The sequence below is a fragment of the Paraphaeosphaeria sporulosa genome (genome assembly GCF_001642045.1).
Source record: "Paraphaeosphaeria sporulosa strain AP3s5-JAC2a unplaced genomic scaffold CC84scaffold_5, whole genome shotgun sequence".
NCBI classification, from domain to species: domain Eukaryota; kingdom Fungi; phylum Ascomycota; class Dothideomycetes; order Pleosporales; family Didymosphaeriaceae; genus Paraphaeosphaeria; species Paraphaeosphaeria sporulosa.
In genome coordinates, this window is record NW_017253364.1 from 852,485 (window position 1) to 874,080 (window position 21,596).

The following is a 21,596-nucleotide window of genomic DNA, read 5'->3' on the forward strand; positions in this document are numbered from 1 at the left end:
TGCATGTCGAACTCGATATGGACTATACGCCCTAGCGTGGTTGAACTGCAGGAAAGAACCGTGGACCCGAGTATCCGTAGAACTGGACGCTCTCGATGTCGATATTGCCGTCGTGCGTTGGGCTCCACAGCTTCAACAGGACGTGCTTCCCTGAGCTAGTGAGGCGTTAGCAACTCTGCCCCAAGAAAGCGCAAAGTCAGCTTACATAGCAGGATGGAACTTGATGGTGATTTTGTTCTTGTGACGCGCAATGAAAAACCGGGCTTGGGGTTGGAGGATGTTTGCTGATTCTGACCGGCTATGCTTGGGCTCAATGCGACTTGGGTTGCGAAGACGCGTAGCCCTTATCGGATCAATGTTGTGAGTGTGATGCAGACTCCTCCACCTTTCAGCCTGCTCACGCAAAGCGCGGAGACGAGGAGACCCCAGAGGCTCCGCACGCCGCAGAATGGCGGGCGGTTGATGGATAAAGTCCTCGTGGTCGTCATCGTCCTCGCCTTCAGAACGGTAGCGACTTTCGCGCCTGAGTCGGTCTGCCATGACAGCAGCGGAAGGTAGTGCTTCGCTCTCTTCTGAGTCCTCGGGTTCACTCTCCATAGTAGTCGTAAAAGGGGGTGGTGTCGGTGCAGAGATGCCCGCGGCGTTGGCGTCGCCCTCTTCGATATGGTAGGGACATTCGTTAACAAAGTCTCCCTCATCGTCGATGCCGAGTTGCTGATCCGATCGGTCCCGTACTACGCTTGCTGGGCCAGCTGTTCTTGGGTATCTCATGCTCGAGGTTTGCTCGGCCCGAGTTCGGCGAGACTCCATCTCAAACACGGCCTGGCGAGTCCGCTCCCAGACTGCCTCGTCTTGCATGGCTTCTTGGAACGATATGAGTTCGCCATCGTCATCAGGTCCAGAAGGGACATTAGAGGAGGGGGTCGGCGGTGAGACAGTGTCGGCGTGCGGGTGGTATTCGATTTCGTAAGCCGAGGTGCCAGAGAGCAGTTTGTCTGGGGACATGGCCACGAACACCAGACCTTCCTGCACAGGAGCCGTGAAGCCTCGATCTGGTGCGCGGATCACCATCTTCTCCAAACAAAAGGGCATGTCGCCAATGTGCCTGAGCAGGATGTTGCACCTCCCGCTTTGACTACAGTACACGCTCTTGTCGTTGTTCAACACGTTCTGGACCCTATATAGTGAACTATCCCTGTCGTATTCACCACCGTCGCAACTGGCCACCTCCATGCGGAGCCTTCCACAAGCCACCTGGCCCTTGTAGCCGTACTTGAAGCCGTCATACTCGGAGACCGGCTTGACAGAGTGATCGAGCTTCCTCTTCTTTGTCTGTCTGCGTGGGCCGTCAAGGGCGCTGGGCGGGCTGCGCTCTGGGCGGGCGGTGTGGAACGAACTGAGCGGGTGGTCGCTCAGGGAGTGCAGCACGTCGGTGGCGGGATCTTCGATGACGGAACGCGCGTCTCTCACGCGCTGGTGGGCGCGACGAAGATAGCGTTCGCTCGGTGTAGCACTGGGTCTGCCGAAGCCTGGTGAGAGTACAAAGTCAGCCGCGATTGAGTGTACGGGACTGGACTCAGCCTGGCACGCAATATCCATTCCAAAGCATGGCGCGCCGGCTGGGCCGTCTACGTTGCCCGTTGACAGTACGTACTACTACGCGGCCCATGGGCGACTTCGGGCTCGCGCTCGGCGTGAAGAGGCATCCGAGCAGCACGAGGAACCGGGCGGGCCGTCTGCCGGCGCCGCGAGGTGGCATCCCTTGGCGACGGCGGCCTTCTCTGCGAGGCTCCGTGGGCAGCGCCGGCGGCGGGGAGCTGGCGGCGCTGGTTTATGAAGTCGGTGAGCTGGTTGATGCGCGTGCGAGGCGACGTCCGGGGCGGATAGGCGGGCGGCGGCGAGGCCGAGGCCTGGGGGAAATCGAAGCCGCCCGTCGCGAAGGGCGGGGGCGACGGCGAGCTGGGCTGGGATCTCGGCATGTCGTGCGGTGTGCCTCCGGGCGGCGACGAGGTCGGGAGGGAAGGGGATTGTCGGACTGCAGTGCGTGACGGCCGGCCTGCGCACCCCACATCGCCCATCCGCCCGTGCGCGTCACTAGTGCGGCTCTTGCCTCTCGCTCCGGAGCGCTTTCCTCGCCGCGGCAGCCAATCGCACCCGGCAGCGTTCTGCGCAGCCCAACACCCGCTTGGAGGCTGTCTGCGCTTCTCCCCGCACTGCACCCAGCACGCATCGCTGAGCCCGCCGACATGGCCGACCCCGCTGCGACGCTGCCCGCCACGAACGGCCAGGCCGCCCTCGCTGCGCCCGATGCCGCCGGCGAGCTCGCCGCGTCCATGGCCCAGGCCGCGACCGTGTCCGCAGGTGTGCTTGCTCCCTCCCCCGCGCGGCGCAATCGCTGACCCCCCACCAGATGAGATTGCCCTCTACGACCGACAGATCCGCCTCTGGGGCCTCGAGGCGCAGAACAGGATCCGCAACGCCAACATCCTCCTCGTGAACATCAAGGCCCTCGCCAACGAGATCGCGAAGAACCTGGTGCTGGCAGGCATAGGCTCCATTACACTCGCCGACCACGGGGTAGTCGCCCAGGAGGACCTCGGCGCCCAGTTCTTCGTCACCGAAGCCGACGTGGGCAGCAACGTGAGCGCGTGCCATCGCAGCCATGTCTCTGTGCTGACGAGCTCCAGCGCGCCCAAGCAGCGGCTCCCCAAGTCCAGAAACTCAACCCCCGCGTCAAGGTCAACGTGCTCACCCACGACGTGTCCAAGGAGACCGACACTAGCTTCTTTGTGCCTTTTGACTTGATCATTGCCACTGACCTCGACTTCATCGGCCTCACCAACATCAACAGCTGCGCAAGAATCGCCAACCGCCCTTTCTACGCAGGAGGCACCCATGGCATGTACGGATACATCTTCGCAGACCTGGGCCAGCACGACTTCGTCATCGAGCGCGAGGTGTCCAGGAAGACGGAGCTCAAAGCCGAATCAGCGACACGGTCCGTAACCGCCGTCCGCTTCAAGAAGGAGAACGGCAAGAACATCGAGCTCGTCACAAAGCGCGAGCTGTACACCCCGCTGCTGCTGTCCAACACCTCGCCTCTTGCCCCGGAGCTGCAGGGAAACACCCGCAAGCTGAAGAAGGTCCATCCTCTGCTTACCTGCATCCGCACGCTTTGGGAGTGGCAGCGACAAGGCAACGGCAGTCCACTCGCCGCGCTGCCGGCCTTCACCGCCTCCGCCATGGACCGACACAAGGAGCTCACCCTGCCAGCCGAGACGCTCACCGGCGACTTTTTGCGCGACTTCCTCAGCAACCTGGACTGCGAGATTGCACCGGTCACGGCCTACCTCGGCGGACAGCTGGCTCAGGATGTCATCAATGTTCTCGGCAAGCGAGAGCAGCCCATCCAGAACCTCATGCTGTTCGACGGCGAGGATAGCTCGGGACCAGTGTATGCCCTCCACCCCATCTTCGTGAATGACCCTGTGCCACCGATTGTGCCCCTGCCTGTCGACGCGCCCATCGTGTTGGCTTGATTGGGTTGCTAATTGGGTGGTGCAGGTACTGTCTTTCTAACCGACACCCCGGGAAGCTGGCCATCGTCGACGACTCCGAATCCGTGCTGAGGGCATTGGTGGCAGGTCAGGTTCAAGGGCAGTCTCCGAGTCACCTTTAGGAGCGGTTGGATAATATTTTGCCTTTCATGGGGAGTTCATGGTTATCGGAGATACCCACTTGACAGCGCGCATGCGCGGGGGATCGCTGTGCGCGGCATTGCACTGCTTTTACCGCTTGATCAGTGCATCACCCGTCTAGGAAGAAGCTGGGACGCCCAGACTCGAGCACGAGGCAGTTTCTGATGGACACCTCATTTCCGGCCCTGTCGGACTTGAGATTGACAGTAGAGAGCTTGCGGGTCGAACACTCGTCGACATAGGTGAATTATGCGCCGCTTGGAAGCAACGCTTCGATAGTATCGGTCACTGCTACTCAATACCACTACTGCTGCATTTACACATTTTGCATCTATTGCACCATCAAATACGTGGCCAGTCCACGCCACTCTGATGTCAACCTAATCGCCTGCCAATCTAAATCTCCCTCCCACCTCACTGCGTCTTCTTGTCCTGCTGCACCTCTCTCTTCCCCCCACCGCTAAACAGCACCCAACACAGTCCCGCAAACGCCGCCACCACAACCCCAATCGTGCCCATCTCGACCCACCCCGCCGCACTCGTGTCCAGCACCGGGACGGCGATCCAGCTGACCAGCTCCGCCGTTCCATTCCCAGTCGCTGGCGGAACGTGCATGAATCGCGTGCCCGGTGCGAAGGCTGTCTCGTAGCCTAGGTTTACGCGGTCGAACGGGTTTCCGCTGGGATCCTGGGCCATGTCGCAGGCCCAGAAGACGACGGGCCAGGGGGCGGGGACGAGGGTGTGTGCGCGGGGGGCGGCGGGGAGGTAGCGCAGGTGCAGGGGGATGGAGGCAGTCGTGTTCGCGTCTTTGGGACTTTGTTCTGGGAGCGCGAGTTGGACGAGCGCAGCGGAGCCCCACTGGGGGACAACCCAGTCGGGGGCCTCGAGGTCGGTGGCGCCGGTCACGTGGCGCAGGGACACGAGGTTCTTGGAGGCCAGGAACAGCGGGTCGGAAAACTGGTAGCGGTCGAGGAAGAGCGCCGAGGGGAGCGTGAGGTGCGCGTACAAGCCGCAGCTCTCGTCGGGCGGTGCCAACCTCCCCGCAGGAGAGAAGCTGAGTTCGAGGGTGGGATGCAGACCCGTTGGTGTCGCGAAGCTGGCGCTGTAGGCGAGATCCCGAGACGAAGCGGGAAGCGGGTAGTGGCGTGCGGGCGCCTGGAAGCGCGTGGGTTTGGGCGCGGCGTCGGGGCCGAGGGTGGTTAGGAAGCCGGCGAAGGCGAGGTCCTCGGGGTCGGGGTTGGGTTCGTGGGTCAGGACGCCGACTTCAGTTGTGTCCCCGGGACGGTCGGGGGAAGGTGCTGGGATGAGGGTCTTCCAGCCTGAGGAGGGCGGGGTGGTGAGGGATGTTAGGGTTAGGGTGCGCGAGGAGGGGGTGTAGTCGATGTCGAAGGAGGAGGCGTCTTGGAGCGAGGCTGCATGGTCTGCACACTGGGATGATGCCGAGCAGAGGTTTGAGGATAGGAAGGAGGCGAAATGGGTGAGGTGGGGGAGGTAGGTGTAGTATTGTAGTGAGGCAGAGGCTGTTTGCTTCCCATCTTCATCTACTTGGAAGAGTGGCGTTGCGACCTCGTTTGCGTCCGGTCCAGACGAACATTTTGCTGCTGGATCGAAGAACGTGTGTATGAGTTCACAGAGCTGTCCCGTGGTCTCCGATTTGCGCCGCGTGAAGGAGACGTGGAGGCCTGGAGAGACACGTGATGTGAAAGGTGGGATGGCGGTGTATGGCTTGTGAGAGGCCCATTTGATGTGCAACTCTCTCCATTGCTTGAGTGAAGTACGTAGCTACATAGCATCAGCCAGAGTCCTCCATACTGGGTGAGCGATGTTGACAGTACCTCTGTGGGAAGCTCATCTAGGGTGAAGGTAACGCGGTGTTCCTGTACAGCTTTCAAGCCTATCAACGAGAGAGACCCATCCTTGACTTGCAGCTGCTCTGGGGTGAAGGAGTCTGGGTCTTCAACCAAGTAGGTTATTCGCTGTTTCATTGTTGGTGGGATGCAGGTCAACTCGGAAATGCTACATGCACATGTGCACGCGCTCACGCGATGCGGTAACGTACATGCGTCTAACCCGATCAAGACGTAAGTTACTAATGACCTCATAGCGTCAAAGCCTCGCACTTCACAGTTCGCCATCGTCCCAAGCTGCAGCCTTGCACTAGAAACACGTCCACCGTGTCCTCTGTGCGTGTCGCCACACATGGCCTTATAGCCTCACACCTCTACCCATACTTCGACACTCTCGCTCGCCAAAGCGCGCAACCCATCATGCACCCCCTCACGTTTCTCTCCACCGCGCTGCTCGCCACAACCTCTCTCCTCTCCCCCACCTCCGCACTCCGCTCCGACAAAGTCAAACTCTCCAAAATCCAGTCCCTCACCCTCCGCAAAGACGCGCCCACCAGCCACCGCCGCGTCTCCGCCATCCCCCAGCTCAAATGCATTGGCGGCTCCGCGCGCGGGCACTACGAGGTCGACGTCATGCGGTGCAAGAATAGCGGCGCCGACTACGACGACGAAGCCATCCAGTGGACGTGCACTGCGTCCCTTCCCGAGGAATTCAAGCTGGGCTCGACAGACGTGATATGTGAGGGGTACGATTACCCCGAAGACCCATACATCCTAAAGGGCAGCTGCGGCGTGGAATACAGGCTTGTGTTGACGGAGAAAGGCGAGGAGAAGTTCGGGCGCAAGAAGCCGTGGTTTGGAGGCGATGACGATGGCGAGGGGCACCACAAGACGACTGGCGACAAGGTCGTTGCGTCGGTGTTCTGGCTTATCTTCATTGGGGTAGCAGCGTGGATCGTGTTCAACGCGGTGCGTAACTGGGCCACAGGGCAAGGCGGAGCTGTGGGCGGCAATCGACCGGGCTGGGGCGGCGGTGGAGGCGGTGGATGGGGAGGTAACGACGACGATCCGCCGCCGCCGTACGATTGGCGCCCAGGACAGGGACGTGACAAGCGGAGTTATGGCAGCACGGGAACCCAGGGGTGGAGGCCGGGAGCTTGGACTGGTGCTGCCGCTGGAGCGGCGGCTGGGTACGCGGCGGGGAGGATGGGCGGCAGGAGCGGCAATCAGACGGGTGGCTCTGGCTGGGGAAATAGCGGCTGGAATAACGGAGAGGGGAGCTCGCGGTCGTCGTCTGGGAGTTCGAGTTACTCGGGGACGAGACATGAGAGCACGGGCTTTGGCTCGACGTCGAGGAGATAGGCGGAGAGGTTCACTTTGGTTCGAGATTGATACCCAGCCGTTATTACTACTTCCATTGGCAATTACATGATAGAAATATTAGCAAGCAGTGACACACAACGCCCCAAACGCCCGCCGCCCAACTGACCGAACAAACAACCCAAACGCTCACGCAGAGGAACAGAAAGCCCAACAACCTGGCAAACCAGCACCACACCCCATGTGCAATCAAGGGCCCCTACACGCTTCCCACCAACCACGGCACATCCCCATCACCCCTCCACACAAGTCAAATACCACAACTCCTTCCCTTTCCCCATCCCATCCACCTCAATCATCAGCCCATTCCTCGCCACCCTCTCCACACACCCCTTCGCCTGAGCCCTCAACTCCCGCATGTCATTCCTCCAGTCCTTTCACTCCGATTTATCACCGACTCCAGCATCTCCCAAATATACTCCGTAAACATCCAATTCCAGTCCCCGCGGTGGATCCGGCGATAGAGACGCCCGAAATGCAGAGATGGGGAGGCGTACTTGGAGACGTCGGAGATGTGTTGCGCGAGCTTGTCTCTGAAGAGCTGGACAGGCAGCCACGACTCGATCTCGGAGGCGTTGCGGGGGTCCAGGTGGCGGGGTTTCTGCTTGAAGGGGTCGGCAAGGAGGGTGACGAGAAGCAATTCCCGCTCGACTTCCGCGCGGAGGGTAGCTAGTTCGGCAGCTTTCTGCTGGATGAGATGGTGGATGGGCTCGGGGATCGCGGTGCGGTGTGCGGGCCAGGGCATCTTTGGGTGCGCACCCACGAGGTGGATCAAGCACTCAGTAGATCAAGCACTCGGTGGAGATGGCGCGATTCTCGAGGGCGGGCGAGAGGTGCAGCCAGCGTGGGGGGTCCTGGGCTATGGCGATCCAAAGGTCCTGGCGGTAACCGGCAAAGATGATGACGAGATGGGCCTGTAGCAGGTGGACGCAGCCGAGGTCGGTGGCGAGCTTGATGAGGGCTTCGGATTGGAAGAGGACGGTTGAGCTGGATGTGGCGGAATATATTGTAGAAGGAGGCGAAGATCTGTGTGTAGCAGGCGATGGTAGTTGAGTGTTTAGCATCATTCGTAGTAATCACTAGAGTAGTAGACAAGGGAGCAGGAAGGGTCAGGGTTGCAGTGTCGGATAAGTCCTCGATATTGATATGTGTTCCGTCGATAATTTGAGCAGCCTGGTGTGAGAGTGGGATGGTCACCTTTGGCCGGCTTGCAGACGAGGTCGACCTTGCTGTCAGCCTCCTCGATTGCGAAGTGATACCAAGTTTGTCCAGGCTGCATCTTTGTCGCAATGGACGGAGAATGTCGGCAGAGAACAGGGATATGCAGTTGGAAGATTTTGGGAACAGGACCGAGATTGGCAGTGATGATTATTGAAAATGGGGAAGGCATCCGGGGGCTGATAACAGACCAGTGCGCTCTCGCTGAGTGAAGACAGCAGGATCTAGTCTATCAGTCGGTGACGACTGATTATCTTCGATATACGTACCGCATTTCCGTATATTAAAGACTCTTATATCCGTGAACTAGGAAGTCCAAAGTCCTCGTGAACCGTCGTCTTCGAAGAGGCTAGGGTCAACTTGCGTGAATCTACCAAGAGGGGCGAACCGGATCGCTTCGTCATGACTTCCAGACTAGCAGAATTGAGGTTATCAAGAAAGGTAGTTTAGCACATGTTCGAAAAAGTCTATCGTGGAGAGGATGGAGAGAGTTGAGACCAGAACGACGGTAGGTGAATTAATGACCTGCTCATATAGCCGTGAGTGGGCAGCCAAAGTGAAAGAAGGCTCAATGATTGTCCCTCACGTATGAGCCTGAGAGTAGAGCGTGTCGTTGATGTTCACGTGATAGGTCATTGGGGTAGAGGACAGCGAGGCGTGAAGACTGCTCTTAAAGTGGAGAGCAATGTTCAGAAGCCCAATCAAAGGGAGAGCTAGCTGAGCAAGTGGCCATTTTGTCAAAGAGAGAAGATCTGAGCGGCAGGGGAACAAGAGTACCAAGCATCGTGGTGATCGTCATGTCGAATGTTTGACTCTCTAAATGCCAGGTAATCTTGCGGCTGGGTTTTGAACAGGAACCGACCATTATGTTCGAACAACTCTGGTCTGTGCACGAAATAGATGGCTTAGGAGGCATTGTACAGCCTACCAGGATGACCGTTGAGGAGTTTGATCCAGCGAGCAATTTTGCCGTTGCTGACTTGGAGAGATTAGACCAGAAGGTGGCGGTTAAAGAGGCGTCTTCTTACCTCTAACTTCAGGTATATACGTATATCCCATGGTTATCCTCTTTCGATGTGTATGGATGGCAACCCTGGTGCCGAAGGTCTGACTACAGTACAAAACGATCTCGCGCCTGTCTCGCAACATCTATCGTGACACCTGTCTTGGGAGTTCGAGGTTCGTCTGTGTCGATCTTAACGTCAACTTCATGAGTCTACACCAGATGACTCCCATGTTTGACTTCACAATCGGCTCCTCTTCCTCTTGTCTCGGTACAGTCGTTCTCAAGGCAACGGCGATGCTGCCAGAAACATCACTTTCATACTCTCTAGCCGAGCCATTATTCAGTATGCAGTCATCGGCTCGATGGTCCAGTTCCACGGTCCCTCGGCTACGGCCCACCTCCACCCTTCCGGCACAATTTGAGTTGCGACCTCCGTGTCAGTGAACCCAGCGACCTTGCGTGCACTGAGCAACTTCAAGCGGGTGGCGCCTTCATGTTTCCACAGCCGGAAGGAAACCCCAAACTTCTTGATAACCGAATCCCGTGGTGCCAACTTTGCCCGATCGAGAACCCAGTCGTTGTGCCATTCATACGGTTTCAGATAGCGAGTCGCTTTGAGACCCGTTTTCGTCCACACAATAGGCCCTTCCAAAGCACTGGATATATCGGGGAATGAGCCGAACCAGTCGCCGTCCCCATCACGGATCATGTACAGAGAGCTGGAGCCCCCTCTTGCGCAGTAGGGCAGCGTGATGGTTTCGGATATGCCGCGCGCAAACGTGCGAATCTTGAAGACGTTCCAGTTGTCATTCTGGATGGTCGAAGGCGCGTCGACACGGCCGATGACGGCGAACTCGCAGAGGGAAGGAAATGCTCCGATGTTGCACATTTCCTGGAGAGTGGTCGCGAGCTTTGCGCCGTGGAGAAGTTTGTCGCCCGAATGGCATAAGGGTGAGTGAGCTAGATGGGCGCACTCTGGACGTGCAATAATTCTTATGACGAGATACTCCAATTCAGATGCTCTGTTTAGGCGCTTTTTGGATCTTGAAGGACTGCTTGGGTGCCCATGGTCGGGTGTTGCTGCTGGGGAAAAGCTCGACAAGAGCCCGGAACAAAGATGGGATGTGCGTAGCCTCAAACTTCGAAGGCGCGGTAGCAAGGCGCTCACAGCATGGCACATATGAGGCTGATCGACATCTGGACGATTGATGCAGTCGCAATCAAGGTTGAGATTGACTACTGACGCAGGGAGACTCTGTAGAATCAACACGATGACAGCGCTGGGAACAGGAAACCCTTCAAGGTGGTCCAAAGACTCTTCGAACGAAAGCGCAAATGTCCGTAGATTTTTCATTCTACGGACGGCCTCGCACAACTCTGCCAGTCGATCGAAAGCATCTGTTGAGCGGACACTGAAACCCATCAAGTGCACCTGCGTGACGCGTACACTGAGTGACTGAATAAGGTGGTACTGTCGTGCAAACTTGCCGAATCTAGCGCTTGATGTATCTTCTCGGAGCTTTGAGTCCAGTGATATGTGCTGATAGAGCACAGTGCTCGCAATGTGGTGCCATCTCTTGCAGGTGCGCATAACTGCGATGAGATTGGATGGCTTATTCAAAAGTCTTTCAAAGACATCCATGAGGATCTCGTTTGGTAGCCTCGTCCTATCATCGCCCTGCTGCTTCTTCCTATTGTTCTGGATAGTGAGAACGTTTTCAAGATGCATGTTGCGAACTCAACCTAGCCGGGAGGGAGAGCGGTTCGCTGTATGAGAGGATGAGGTATAGGCGATGGGTAAGACGTCCACGCGGCAACGTCCACAAAAACCTGGGTTTTTGGGGACGGTTTAGGCCAGTAATGATATACGAGGGTCCAGGACCTCGGTCGACCGGCCGCGGCTCATGTAAGCGTTCCGTCTGGCGCATCGTGAGCACAATGATGATCCGGCAGTTGAGGCGCTGGTGAGATGGGGATCGAAGATTGGACGACCCGAGTGGGGGAACGCAAGCCGTCTTTCCCAAGCTGGCAAGCTTCCCCGCATTTTCTCACGTGGGGCCTTTATGAAATCCAGGAATTGGTGCATTTTATCTTGCAGCAAGATATCGACACTGCTTTACGGACTTTGTGACCAATGACGTATGGGACCTTGGTGGGCGGTGAACTCATGCACGCGATAGCGATCGGCAAAATGTACGGACATCGCTGTTAGATAAACGCGAGATGGCGCCCTCCGCCACGTCCACCCTGGACGTTTGGCACGTCATCTGAGAGCTCGCATGTGATTCAGTCAATTCATCACCTACACAATCAAAGCAGGAGACGGAGATGCATAACAACGGGTATACCTGGGTACAGTCACGTCGCCAGACATCAGCGGCATGCAGGAACACCTTAGCGCTTGCTAGGATAAAGAAGGGTACTAGTGTGTTTACACATAGACGACCACACCCGATTTCTCTAGCGCAAGACGAGCAGAATCCGGGCCTCGTTATCTTATGAAGAGTGGTCGCGTCGTCGCTACTTTTCACGCTTCCGCAACAAAGACCATTCTCTATATTTCAGCGCTATGCCAGCACGGACCACTTCGAATCCTACAATAATGTAATCTTAGTAGAATTCTCCCCCCAGTCTAGATCCATGCCAGTATCTCGGATCCCAAACGTAATTCGCCTATCTGTAATATCTGACACGCATCTCGCGACGCGGTGCCAAAGAGTCACACTAATCTCGTATTCTCAATGAAGTCTATACGAACTAAGAAAACCACGATATCTTGCAGACCAGTTTCCTTCGCCATTCATGTTTGAGGAGTATTCCTGAACGCCTCTCTAAGGGCTGTACTAGGTCAAGAGTCTGAGCACAATCTGCCTCACCTTTGCTGGTGCTCAGAAGACTCCCTTCACGACAGCCGCGCAGACAACCAGCATGCTAGTCTGAGAGTATGTATACGATTAATTACTTGCTATGACGGGATCGCTGACCATTTCTAGCTGCCTATCAAAGTGCGCAACGTGCGCCCGCACCCAGACATTCAACCGCCGAACAACAGGAACAACTCGCTTCAGACGCAAACATGTAAACCACAACCCCGCGTACGGATACTTATCCTATCCAATGAAACAGGCAATTTGAGAATCTGTATGATTCAGTGTTACGTGGATGAGAGCGAGGGTACGACATGGCGGGAGTTGGGCGAGTGCTTACAAAAGAGGGTGAAGGAGGTGGTTTGTGCGCCAGCGTATGGGGAGAGGAATCACACGAAGGGTTAGAGCGATGATGGAGGCGAGGGGCAGACGAGTGGGGTGGCAACGGCGGGAGGAGAGGGGAATGCGATGGGGCTGAGGGGTACTGCGTCTGAGTCGAAGGGCGCTGCTGCATCGCTCGATGTTGTGCATGTGAGTACTTCAAAGGTTGGCATGTTTGCTTTCCTCTTGCTGGCTGTAGGGTCAGCCGCGGGCATGTTTTTGTAGTAGTAAGACTCTGAATGATGAGGGTAGACCGGTATACATCAAGAGAGGCGTTGGGCCGATAAAAGGCCCAGCTATCGAGATATTCATATACCGATGGGTGCAGGAATATATAGGTCTATTATGCGGTAAGGGTTATCATGCAGTCCTAATTCAATACATAATTCAAGAGATCCTATGCACATGGTCTTCGTCAAATATTCCACTCAGCTATCGCACACCCCACCTACAGCTTCTGACCAGCAGAGCAACAATCCTTCGCGAGCACACTAGCCTGGTTCCTCGAGGATGGTACATCAATTGCCGGATTCCTCTCAAAGAAGTCCGAAGGTTTGAAATGCACCTGGAAAATCTCGCTTGGCATGACCGGCCAGTCTTCAACACGAGGGTTGTGTGTCAACCCAAACACACTCCAGACAACTAGATCTTGGTTGGTGATATCGTCCTTGCGCGCCACCATGTCGTGCACGCCGCCCTTCTCCACATGGCTCTGCAGCGTGTACCGCCCCGCAGCGTACAGTTCGTCTTCGCGGTACTTTGTCGCCCAGACGTGGTGCTGGGCGAAGAGCGCGCGCTGGTACTGCAGACTGCCCGGCGCGGCGAGTAGTTTCTGTGTTGCGGGTGGCTGGAATTTGTAGCCGACTGGGTTGCCGCTGTGCTTGTTTTTCTTGCTCTCATTGATGATCTTGAACGTGCGGTTATGTTCTGGCGCCGCATCCAGACCCTGGCTGCGATTCACGACCGTCTTGCGGATCTCATAGAAGTTGCCGTTTGGATTCGTTTCTTTGTCCCAGGGCGCAGTATGCGACTCCTCGTAGAGAAGCGTATTATTGTGGCCGTCGATGGCGGGGTCGAGGCGCGCGGCGAAGATGTGCTGGTGGTTCTGCGCGAGGACGCCGCCGGACACGACGTTGCCGTATTCCGAGGTCTTGCCCGGGTCGATATTAACGGTGGATACGATGCCGGTTGCGCGTACTTCGAGAGTGATGCCGCCTGCAGTGTCCAGCTTGTACGCAAATACGTACTCATAGTTGGCGAGGGTAATGATGAACTGGACGACCAACTCGCGCATGCGAGTCACGACTGCTCGGCCGGTTCTCCAGTTGGTGTGCTTCCAGCCGATACCGTTGTCCTGCTCGTGTAGGCAGATGACGTTGGGATGCTCCTTGGGCTCACCATCTGAGCTAACGATGACGGCGTCGAAGTACTTGATAACACCAAGACAATCACAGCCGAGAGACAGGTTGTTTGCGCAATTACCAGCACCACCGTCGCCAAAATCAAACGCTTGCTTCCGGTGGAAGGGCGCTCGGGCATCGGCATAGGGAACGCTCATTTCGCTGATGCTGAGACGGTAGATGATACTTCGGCCTTCGTATCGCACGTCGTGCAGAACAGCTCCTTCACGAGGGTTGAATGACACACGGAAGCTCCACTTCTGCCATTCTACAAACGAATCATCGGAAACCTTGAACGAAGTGCCTTCTGGCTGAGTAATGTTGATAGGCTTCATATCTTTCCGGGTGCCTCCTTCCACCAGCTCCGGAACATACTCGGCGGGTTGGCAGTGGGCAAGAATTTGGGGAGAGTGAGTCTTTCCTGTCAGGCTATCTCCTTTTCCTCCTGTAGCGAGTCGGTCGACTCGGCAGATCTTCTTCGTGTGTGCGTCCATTACAGGTATGATGGGGAGAGGGTAGGCGTAAAAATTGGAGTCAGGGTTGCCGTTCCTGGTGTCCTGACCGAAGCACAATCCTTGGAAGTACCTTGTAGTCTCGCTAGTGTCGTCTCGTCCGCCATAAGGCCTATGCTTATGTTAGTTACTGTCTGAGTCGGGGCTCATGATCCAAGACTCCCACGCTTAGGAGGCTGTCAATGGGCATACCATAGACACAAAGGATAGTAGCGGATCAACTTACCAAGGCTCGATAACGAGCTCAAAGCCCTCCGGTAGATGGAACTCCTTGATCGCTTGCTGGAACTCCTCACTCTCCTTGCACGCCTGCACAAGGTTCTCAAACTCCCACAGAGTCAAAGAAGCCTGCTGCTCCTTACCAATGATCTCATGCTTGACTCTCTTCCTCGTCTCAACATCAACAATCGACTCGTGGTACTCCGGGATCTTGTCAGATCCAATTACATCGTACTGACACTTCGCCAATCGCGGAGGCCGCTTCGAGTGTACTGACTTTCCAGGCTGCGCCGCATGCTCGACCTCAAGATACTTCTTCATGAGCTCCTTGTTGGGCTCATTGAGGAAGATCTCCCGGAAGTCAACGACAACATCCGGGTGGAGAGAGAGGATGACATCGCGGGCGAGGCGGGTCTCCTCAATGCTGAGGATCTTGAAGGGATGTGGCGCCATTGTGTCGTCCTTGAGGGGGAGCTGTCCGTTCAAAGCGGTAGACACGAACCCACGGAGACTGGTCAGTGTGGTGCTCTGCGGTGGTAGAGAGAAGATACGTGGCCAGCGCGATGCTTCAAGACAAAGAGCAAGCGTATCTGAGCAAACGTCTGGTAAGAGTGATGGGAGAGGAAGCTGTCAATGTTCTTATAGTGCTTCAAGGAGGACTTCCGCTACCGATAAAGATGGTTCAGTCTAGCGTATCGTGCAGTCCCCGCATAGAAGGACCCCTGCGGCAAGGTGCAGCGCGTGGACCTCCCCTTCTGGTACTAGCTCCTAAATTGTGTGGACCGCGTTCACTGATTTCCAAACACTACTCGCACGTTCAGTCTCAAGCCATTATGATATATTAATGCAGCTTAGACTGCCGGTTCGTATAACAGATTCTGATTTCTGTTTGTTAGAATACAGCAGATATGTCGTGAGGATTCTTCAACACGGCAGCGTGAGGAAAATCAGGAATCAATCGGTCCTTTTGAGCTTCTCGGACCGGTATTAATTGTATTGCGGTTGCATAGAGAGTTGCCCTGGAAGATGACATATGCTATGCACTGCTTTGGTACCTGATAAGGAGCGGAATATACCGGTTAGTGTATGACGATAGTAGTGAGTGGGCAATGTATTGTCCGACCTCGCCGCGCGGACGCGTCGGGCCCCGGCGGAAAAATTCCGCGCTTGTCCTAACGCACAAGTTGAGCACCAACTGCTCGAAATGGCAACCCAGGCGCAGCGGTTGCATGTTGGGCTCACGTAGCCTTCTTTTATCTGAGTATTTCGCTTATTTCCCCAGGTCCATGCTTTTTGAGGGTTCCCAGGTACATGAGCCAGGTTGACAAGCAGATGACTGCCATAGGGATCGCGATGCACCAGAAGAGCCGCCCAGGTTCCGTATGTCGCTCGTATTCATGCCAAGGATGCCAGCCAGCGTAGTCAGAGGTAAGAAGAATACCGTGACCGTAGCTGTCGCAAGTGTCAGCCTCATGTAGAGTATTATCTGATTGCCACTGACTAAACGCGAAAGATGCCTTTTGTTGCATGTCAGTGGCGATTGACAAGCAGAGAAAATGATAGCTCTCCAGATCATTGAGATGCCGTACCATCTCTCCGAAGTTCTGGAGCAACTTCTCTGTTTGATGCAGCATGTGATCGACCACGGACGACTCTCGGCTTGGCTCCATCGATACTCCTCGGAGGTCGATGAGTTGTAGCTTAGTGAGCAGCTTTCGGCTTCACCGATGCTATCTGGGAGTGTATGAGCACTCGCTGTGGATCTTCTAATATGGTAGTGATTGCTTCAAACTCATCCTTCAGCTTTGCAAACGTCCTCTCGTGCTTGCGGTTAAGCGGGTTCGCCTATATCTCAGCCTTCAGCTCCTTGAAACGTGACCAGTATCTCAAAGCCAAGCGTTGATCTTCCGCAGAAATATGGCCCTGAATACCATGCAGTACCTGGCATAGCTGCAAGAGTATTGTGCCTAATAGCAGTACAGCCTCGCGATCACCTGACACTCAACAAGCATGTGTGCTCCAGAGGTGGATGGGAGTACTCAACATATATTGGTCATCTGGAATCGTTCCGCCAACTTTAGTCGGCCTTGCTAAAACCGATCTTGACAGCGGTGAACGCGTGCTCCTGATTTGTGCGGCTGGTCGGTGAGAAAGCCGATGAAGTTCAATTGTAGGTGGATCTTGTTTCGGCTCATTAGCAGAAGCCGTGAGGTTGGTGTAGCATCCATTACCACACTTACAAAAACTCTTGGCGAATCATCGCCGCACAGTCGAAGACCCCCCGGCTTAAGAAGAACTGCTCTCAGATTTTCTTGGCCAATCTTGCAAGTCGTGCGACTTCTTTTCTTCCATCGCATATTTGGGAAAGTCATCCCGAGTACAAAAACTGCGGTCGATGCTGCCCCAAAACTACATCAGGGAGTCATCATTCCCGTTCCTTCTTCATTTTGCACTACCAGGCCAAATATCGAACGATTCATTGCTCCTACTGGTCCAATATAGTCTATTGACGCTTTTCCTGGCATAGTGTCCGGTGCCTCGTGTCACTGTATAATTCTGGTAGTTTGTCTCACCTTCAGAGTCATTTTGTGTTCGTAGTGTGGTTGGAAAAATAAAACAAGAATGTCTTGTACTATCCTCAACATGATCCGTTTGTCGCATTGATGGTCGCCATTTGAGTGCGAGAATTGTACTTCGTGGAGCCTTCTCGAAGGACATTCAATGTTTTTGAGGCTTTCCGTCGCGCGACTGTCAACGGTGGAAAGATAATGGTCAAGCTCCGATAGATCGTGCAGTAGCTGCTACTCATTAACTTTGTATTGTTCCCCAGCTGCAAATTGTCTTGTCGGTAGGGTAATCGTTGGACGTTGCGCAACCACAAAAATTGTTGCTAGTAGTGTGAAAACATGGCATTCATCCATATGCACTTCACTGGTCGCCCCTAGCCCGTCATACTGAAGAATAAACGCCTCATTGTCTGCAATTTCAGTTGCGGATGCTTGATGGAGGGTTCGTTGCGCCTGAGATCTTGCGCTCAGTAAGCCATTCGAGTCGGACTCCGGAGATTGCTGGTCTGCTTCTTTGTCAGAAGATAGGAACAATGCACCTTCGTCCAAGGACTTGTCCCTAATTTGATCAGCAGGTGTACGTTGACAGTATGGAATGCCGAGATGAGGTTCGAGCATGATCAGCCTACGCCATGTTTATGCTAGTGGAACACCCTATATTGGAATTGACATCTTTCTATAGCAAGTCCTACCTTCTGAACAAATGCAATCGAATTGTGGTTCTCTTGGCTGCGGTGATGATAGCACACCAGTCTGAAGGGTCTAGAACAACATTTCGATATTTTACCCGCCAGCCTTGGAACGTCGTATACCTCAGGCTAACAAAGTTTGAGACAAAAGAGAGCCATGTGACACACTTTTCAGTTGGCATAAGCCACAATCTGATACCTCCATCGGTAACCTGAGATTTCTTGCCCTGGTTTCCTGTGGGGAAGCATAATTGAATTTGATAAGAGCATTTGGTACTTCGGTTATAGGAGCGTGGGAACATGAGATCACAAGATCTCGTCATAGCTAGTCATGTTTGTAATCCCAATAGAGAGAGATAAGACATACGATCCCCGAATATCAAGCACCAGAGTTGAGCGACCCGAAAGAACTCGCCGTCAACAACGCTGCCGTGCGTTTCAGAACGGGCAAACGGCCGGACGTTACTTTTCGCTTCGACAGATGAGGTTGAGGTTGGGCTATGATAGATTTAGTGCACGGTAATCCATCTAAACTGCTGTCAGTTCAAATGTACCGAATGTTGACTCCGCTGATTACCTAATGATCTCTTTCTTCCGCTGAGCTCTAGGGCCTTGATGATCAACGTATGCAAGCGCTTCTTCAAAGTACTCGGGTTCCTAGTAGAGAGATATTGTTAGCATATTGCCGCACGTTGATCGATCCAGGCTGATCAAGTGCAAGTGCGCAAGCTTCAGGCTTACTCACGATGTAGCTTCCGCCCGAGCTTCCTGGTTTTCGCAGCGATCCTTCCGACTTTTCTCGGGCTTCCCGCAAGATAAGAGACGCACTAGCCTGCTCGACATTAATCAAGTAAGGACACTTATTGACATATTCTTGTGCCCGCAATTTAGTAAGGACGCTAAGTGCCAGCAGGATGTGGTGTCGATCCCCCTCAAATAGTACATGCCGCTGCCAAAAGCACCTGGGAACCTGCTTTATAGTGCAAGTATGCACCTACTATGAAGGCGCCGAAGTGAATCTTGGAGGATTCTCGATATGCAGCCACTTGAATAGTGATTTGAAGTGATCGCTGTTCCCCGCGGGCCTGGGAGATTCCACAGTAAGTTGAGTGGTAAGCCTGCCATTTTGGAGTAGGTTTCCTTCATAGTGCGAGTCCAAGATGCGGTAGGTTGTCACGCGGGTCTAATACGATGCAGTGAGCGTGGGGCTATGGTTGATGCTCCAATCAGATAACGTCCGGTCTAGAAGCTCATCGATCCGCAGCTAAGAGTCAAGGCGCAACACATCTTTTCGTTCAAGCCGTGATATGAATCTATCGTAGCTTGTATCCGAGTCGCAGTCATCTAGATCGAATCGAGACTCTGTGAAATCCAATGTGACACGATGCTGTTAAGCACTGGAAGCTGATGGTCTGAGGGGCGTTTGGTCTGCAGTCATACCAAATGCCTGCAATGGACGTGGTACTACCGTCAATTCATTCAATTTCGTGGAACCGTGGGTTCGTGCTTGTGCGCTCTTGCTCGTGATTGTTGTCTGGGTTCCTCGTCTGTTCACAAGGCACTGCGGCCCGAGGGGTTAGCACGCCTGGAGGTAGTGGCACCGGCATGTTGACGAACAACTACCCGTATGTCTCGTAGTGGGAAAGACGAAGGCAAAGGTATTCCTGGATATTTGAGGTAACACAGATGACGTGCTGAGGGAGTGATGGGAAGAGCGACGCCGGTGGGCGCTTTCCTCAATTGGATGCTAGCGGCTTACATTTTGGAATGGCTTCTCCTCCACTTCTCCTTGCATTAGTAACCATCTTCAATCACAATCTACATGATCTGGAAGGCAACTGTGCAATATACGGAAATCGTACGGGTGGCACGCAACTGAGACCTACTGACGTCATCAGTCGAGGAAGTTGTGAGTGGCTACATCTAGAACATCATCGCGAGCATTGACCGTCCCCACTATTGTGCTCGATCCTCTATCATAAAAGAAGCCACTCTACCAATTCGGAGCATTACCACCAGGATTACGCACGCTAGAGTCTACCGCCAACGCTTCTACCTAAATGGGATCCGAACAAGCAGACAGGGCTGTCCTTTTCTACGAGTCGCGTTCTTTCAATTACGATGACTCCTGGCACGACGACTTCACCAAAAGGTTTGCAGCTGAAATCAACATCCAGCCAGGCCAGCATGTCCTTGACCTCGCCTGTGGAACCGGGTTACTTACCTTCCTGGAGGCAGATGCTGTCGGCCCATCTGGACATGTAACCGGCGTCGATGTGACCCCAGGGATGCTTCGCGTAGCCGAATTCAAGAAGAGAAAAGAACCCGAGAAGTACGCCAATGTGGATTTTTATCAGGGTGATATCCTAAAACTACAGGAAATCGAAGCGCTGAAAGGAAAGCAATTCGACATCATCACTGCGTCGTCTGCTCTCGTACTATTCCCGGATCCAAAGGCAGCAATCGAACTGTGGGCCGAGTTCCTGAAGCCAGGTGGCACATTCGCAGTTGACTCAACGCATCCTCGAAACCTTGTCCCAGGGATGGTATTGGAACGTGTCGCAAGACGGCTCGACCTGTCGGTGCCGTACAACCGAGAGTGGAGCCAGAACGAATCTTCACTGAAGGGTGTACTTGAGTCTGCGGGGCTGAAGGTTGACAAGGTCATCACCGTAGAGAATCAGTCTGGATATGGGAAGCGACAGTACGAGGTGGGCCAATGGGATGACTTCTTCGTTGAGAACGTTATCGTCAAGGACGTTGCGAGGACCTTTGCCAATAATGATATTCGACGCAAGGCCCAGGGTCTCTACAAAGAAGAGTGGGAGCGGTTAGCTGTGAACGGACAAGTCGAGGAGGTCGACTCGGTGTTCCTTGGAGTTGCTCGCAAACGTAGGTACACTCCGTATGCTATAGTGAAGTCAGCTCATCAGATCGCTAGCTGCCGACGGCTCGAGGTATGTCCCAAGCTCCTCAAGCAAAGAGACCGTCTTCGAAGGAGGCTGCCGCTGCGGCGGCGTGCGCTATACGTCAACACAACAGCCATCTCAAGTCACTTTCTGCTACTGTCGAGCTTGCTCTCGAGTCTCGGGATCTGGCTACTTGCCGTTTTGCCACGTTGACGATGATGCGCTCACCTTTACGCATACATCTACAATGAAAACTCTGGTACTCTCAAAGGCCGCAGAGCGATTTTTCTGCACGGGCTGTGGAGCCCCAATCGCCATGAAATACTTTGATCAGGAGGTTACAGGTCTTGTACTTGGCTCTCTTGATTTGGATACTTTCAAAGGAGCGATGCCGAACGTAGAGCAGCACATATTTCTCAGGGAGAAGGCTCCGTGGGTTACCGTACCGGATGATGGTGCGAAGCGGATGGAGGCATTTGAGGAGATGGAGATCAAGTAAGATGCTGCGGGTGCAGAATATTGGCAAGAGCGGTAGCTATTGTGTCAACACGAAGATCTGAGACAATATGAAGCATTTCATGGAAAATTGATCCTGGAACGATCAACCTACTAAACGTGCATACAATTGCAACTTGCGACTGTATTGACATTGTCCGCGTTCACGTGAGAAATGTAACGCAACGAAGATGTTAACACTGAGCTCAGCTGTAAAGGACAGAACGAGTGTGGCAGAGTTGAAAAAATCAGTGGGTCACAACAGTCAGCAGCATCCCTTGCGAGCTGCCCATATGAACGTGTGCTGCGAAGACATGGCGTACGTTGCAAATCCATGGCGAACGGGCAGAGGGACTTCAGGCTCAGAGGATGCGCTAACGGACCACTGTGTTTCATGCGGCGGGTTTG

The 21,596-nt window shown here is 54.5% G+C and overlaps 9 protein-coding genes across 9 annotated transcripts; 3 read left to right on the forward strand and 6 right to left on the reverse strand.

Annotated features, from left to right (window-relative positions):
• Positions 1-31: 31 nt before the first annotated feature.
• Positions 32-1,979, reverse strand: CC84DRAFT_1216989 (uncharacterized protein; the record flags this gene model as incomplete). Its single annotated transcript, XM_018182854.1, has 3 exons — positions 32-155; positions 206-1,529; positions 1,655-1,979. 3 exons carry the CDS (start codon positions 1,977-1,979, stop codon positions 32-34), a joined length of 1,773 nt encoding a protein of 590 aa, XP_018036027.1.
• A 267-nt stretch (positions 1,980-2,246) lies between these two features.
• On the forward strand, positions 2,247-3,539 carry CC84DRAFT_1186841 (uncharacterized protein; the record flags this gene model as incomplete). The annotated part of the gene is made up of 3 exons (XM_018180883.1): positions 2,247-2,361; positions 2,411-2,640; positions 2,688-3,539. 3 exons carry the CDS (start codon positions 2,247-2,249, stop codon positions 3,537-3,539), a joined length of 1,197 nt encoding a protein of 398 aa, XP_018036028.1.
• A 399-nt stretch (positions 3,540-3,938) lies between these two features.
• On the reverse strand, positions 3,939-5,700 carry CC84DRAFT_1259061 (protein pbn1). The gene is made up of 2 exons (XM_018184878.1): positions 5,534-5,700; positions 3,939-5,480 (listed from the first exon to the last, which is right to left on the reverse strand). Exons 1-2 carry the CDS (start codon positions 5,681-5,683, stop codon positions 4,113-4,115), a joined length of 1,518 nt encoding a protein of 505 aa, XP_018036029.1. The 5' UTR covers positions 5,684-5,700; the 3' UTR covers positions 3,939-4,112.
• A 136-nt stretch (positions 5,701-5,836) lies between these two features.
• On the forward strand, positions 5,837-6,996 carry CC84DRAFT_1164136 (DUF1183-domain-containing protein). Its single transcript, XM_018178421.1, has one exon. The coding sequence runs from the start codon at positions 5,966-5,968 to the stop codon at positions 6,905-6,907; it is 942 nt and encodes a 313-aa protein (XP_018036030.1). The 5' UTR covers positions 5,837-5,965; the 3' UTR covers positions 6,908-6,996.
• A 275-nt stretch (positions 6,997-7,271) lies between these two features.
• CC84DRAFT_1216993 (uncharacterized protein) lies at positions 7,272-7,670 on the reverse strand (the record flags this gene model as incomplete). The annotated part of the gene is made up of 1 exon (XM_018182855.1): positions 7,272-7,670. One exon carries the CDS (start codon positions 7,668-7,670, stop codon positions 7,272-7,274), a length of 399 nt encoding a protein of 132 aa, XP_018036031.1.
• A 1,604-nt stretch (positions 7,671-9,274) lies between these two features.
• Positions 9,275-10,998, reverse strand: CC84DRAFT_1244095 (uncharacterized protein). Its single transcript, XM_018184141.1, has one exon. It carries the CDS (start codon positions 10,876-10,878, stop codon positions 9,490-9,492), a length of 1,389 nt encoding a protein of 462 aa, XP_018036032.1. The 5' UTR covers positions 10,879-10,998; the 3' UTR covers positions 9,275-9,489.
• Positions 10,999-12,721: 1,723 nt separating this feature from the next.
• CC84DRAFT_1119028 (copper amine oxidase-like protein) lies at positions 12,722-15,193 on the reverse strand. Its single transcript, XM_018175542.1, has 2 exons — positions 14,536-15,193; positions 12,722-14,421 (listed from the first exon to the last, which is right to left on the reverse strand). Exons 1-2 carry the CDS (start codon positions 14,979-14,981, stop codon positions 12,846-12,848), a joined length of 2,022 nt encoding a protein of 673 aa, XP_018036033.1. The 5' UTR covers positions 14,982-15,193; the 3' UTR covers positions 12,722-12,845.
• Positions 15,194-17,329: 2,136 nt separating this feature from the next.
• On the reverse strand, positions 17,330-18,627 carry CC84DRAFT_1244097 (uncharacterized protein; the record flags this gene model as incomplete). The annotated part of the gene is made up of 5 exons (XM_018184142.1): positions 17,330-17,720; positions 17,953-18,019; positions 18,152-18,282; positions 18,362-18,441; positions 18,613-18,627. 5 exons carry the CDS (start codon positions 18,625-18,627, stop codon positions 17,330-17,332), a joined length of 684 nt encoding a protein of 227 aa, XP_018036034.1.
• A 967-nt stretch (positions 18,628-19,594) lies between these two features.
• CC84DRAFT_1145232 (S-adenosyl-L-methionine-dependent methyltransferase) lies at positions 19,595-21,256 on the forward strand. The gene is made up of 2 exons (XM_018176499.1): positions 19,595-20,676; positions 20,726-21,256. The coding sequence occupies exons 1-2, from the start codon at positions 19,845-19,847 to the stop codon at positions 21,190-21,192; spliced, it is 1,299 nt and encodes a 432-aa protein (XP_018036035.1). The 5' UTR covers positions 19,595-19,844; the 3' UTR covers positions 21,193-21,256.
• Positions 21,257-21,596: the final 340 nt, after the last annotated feature.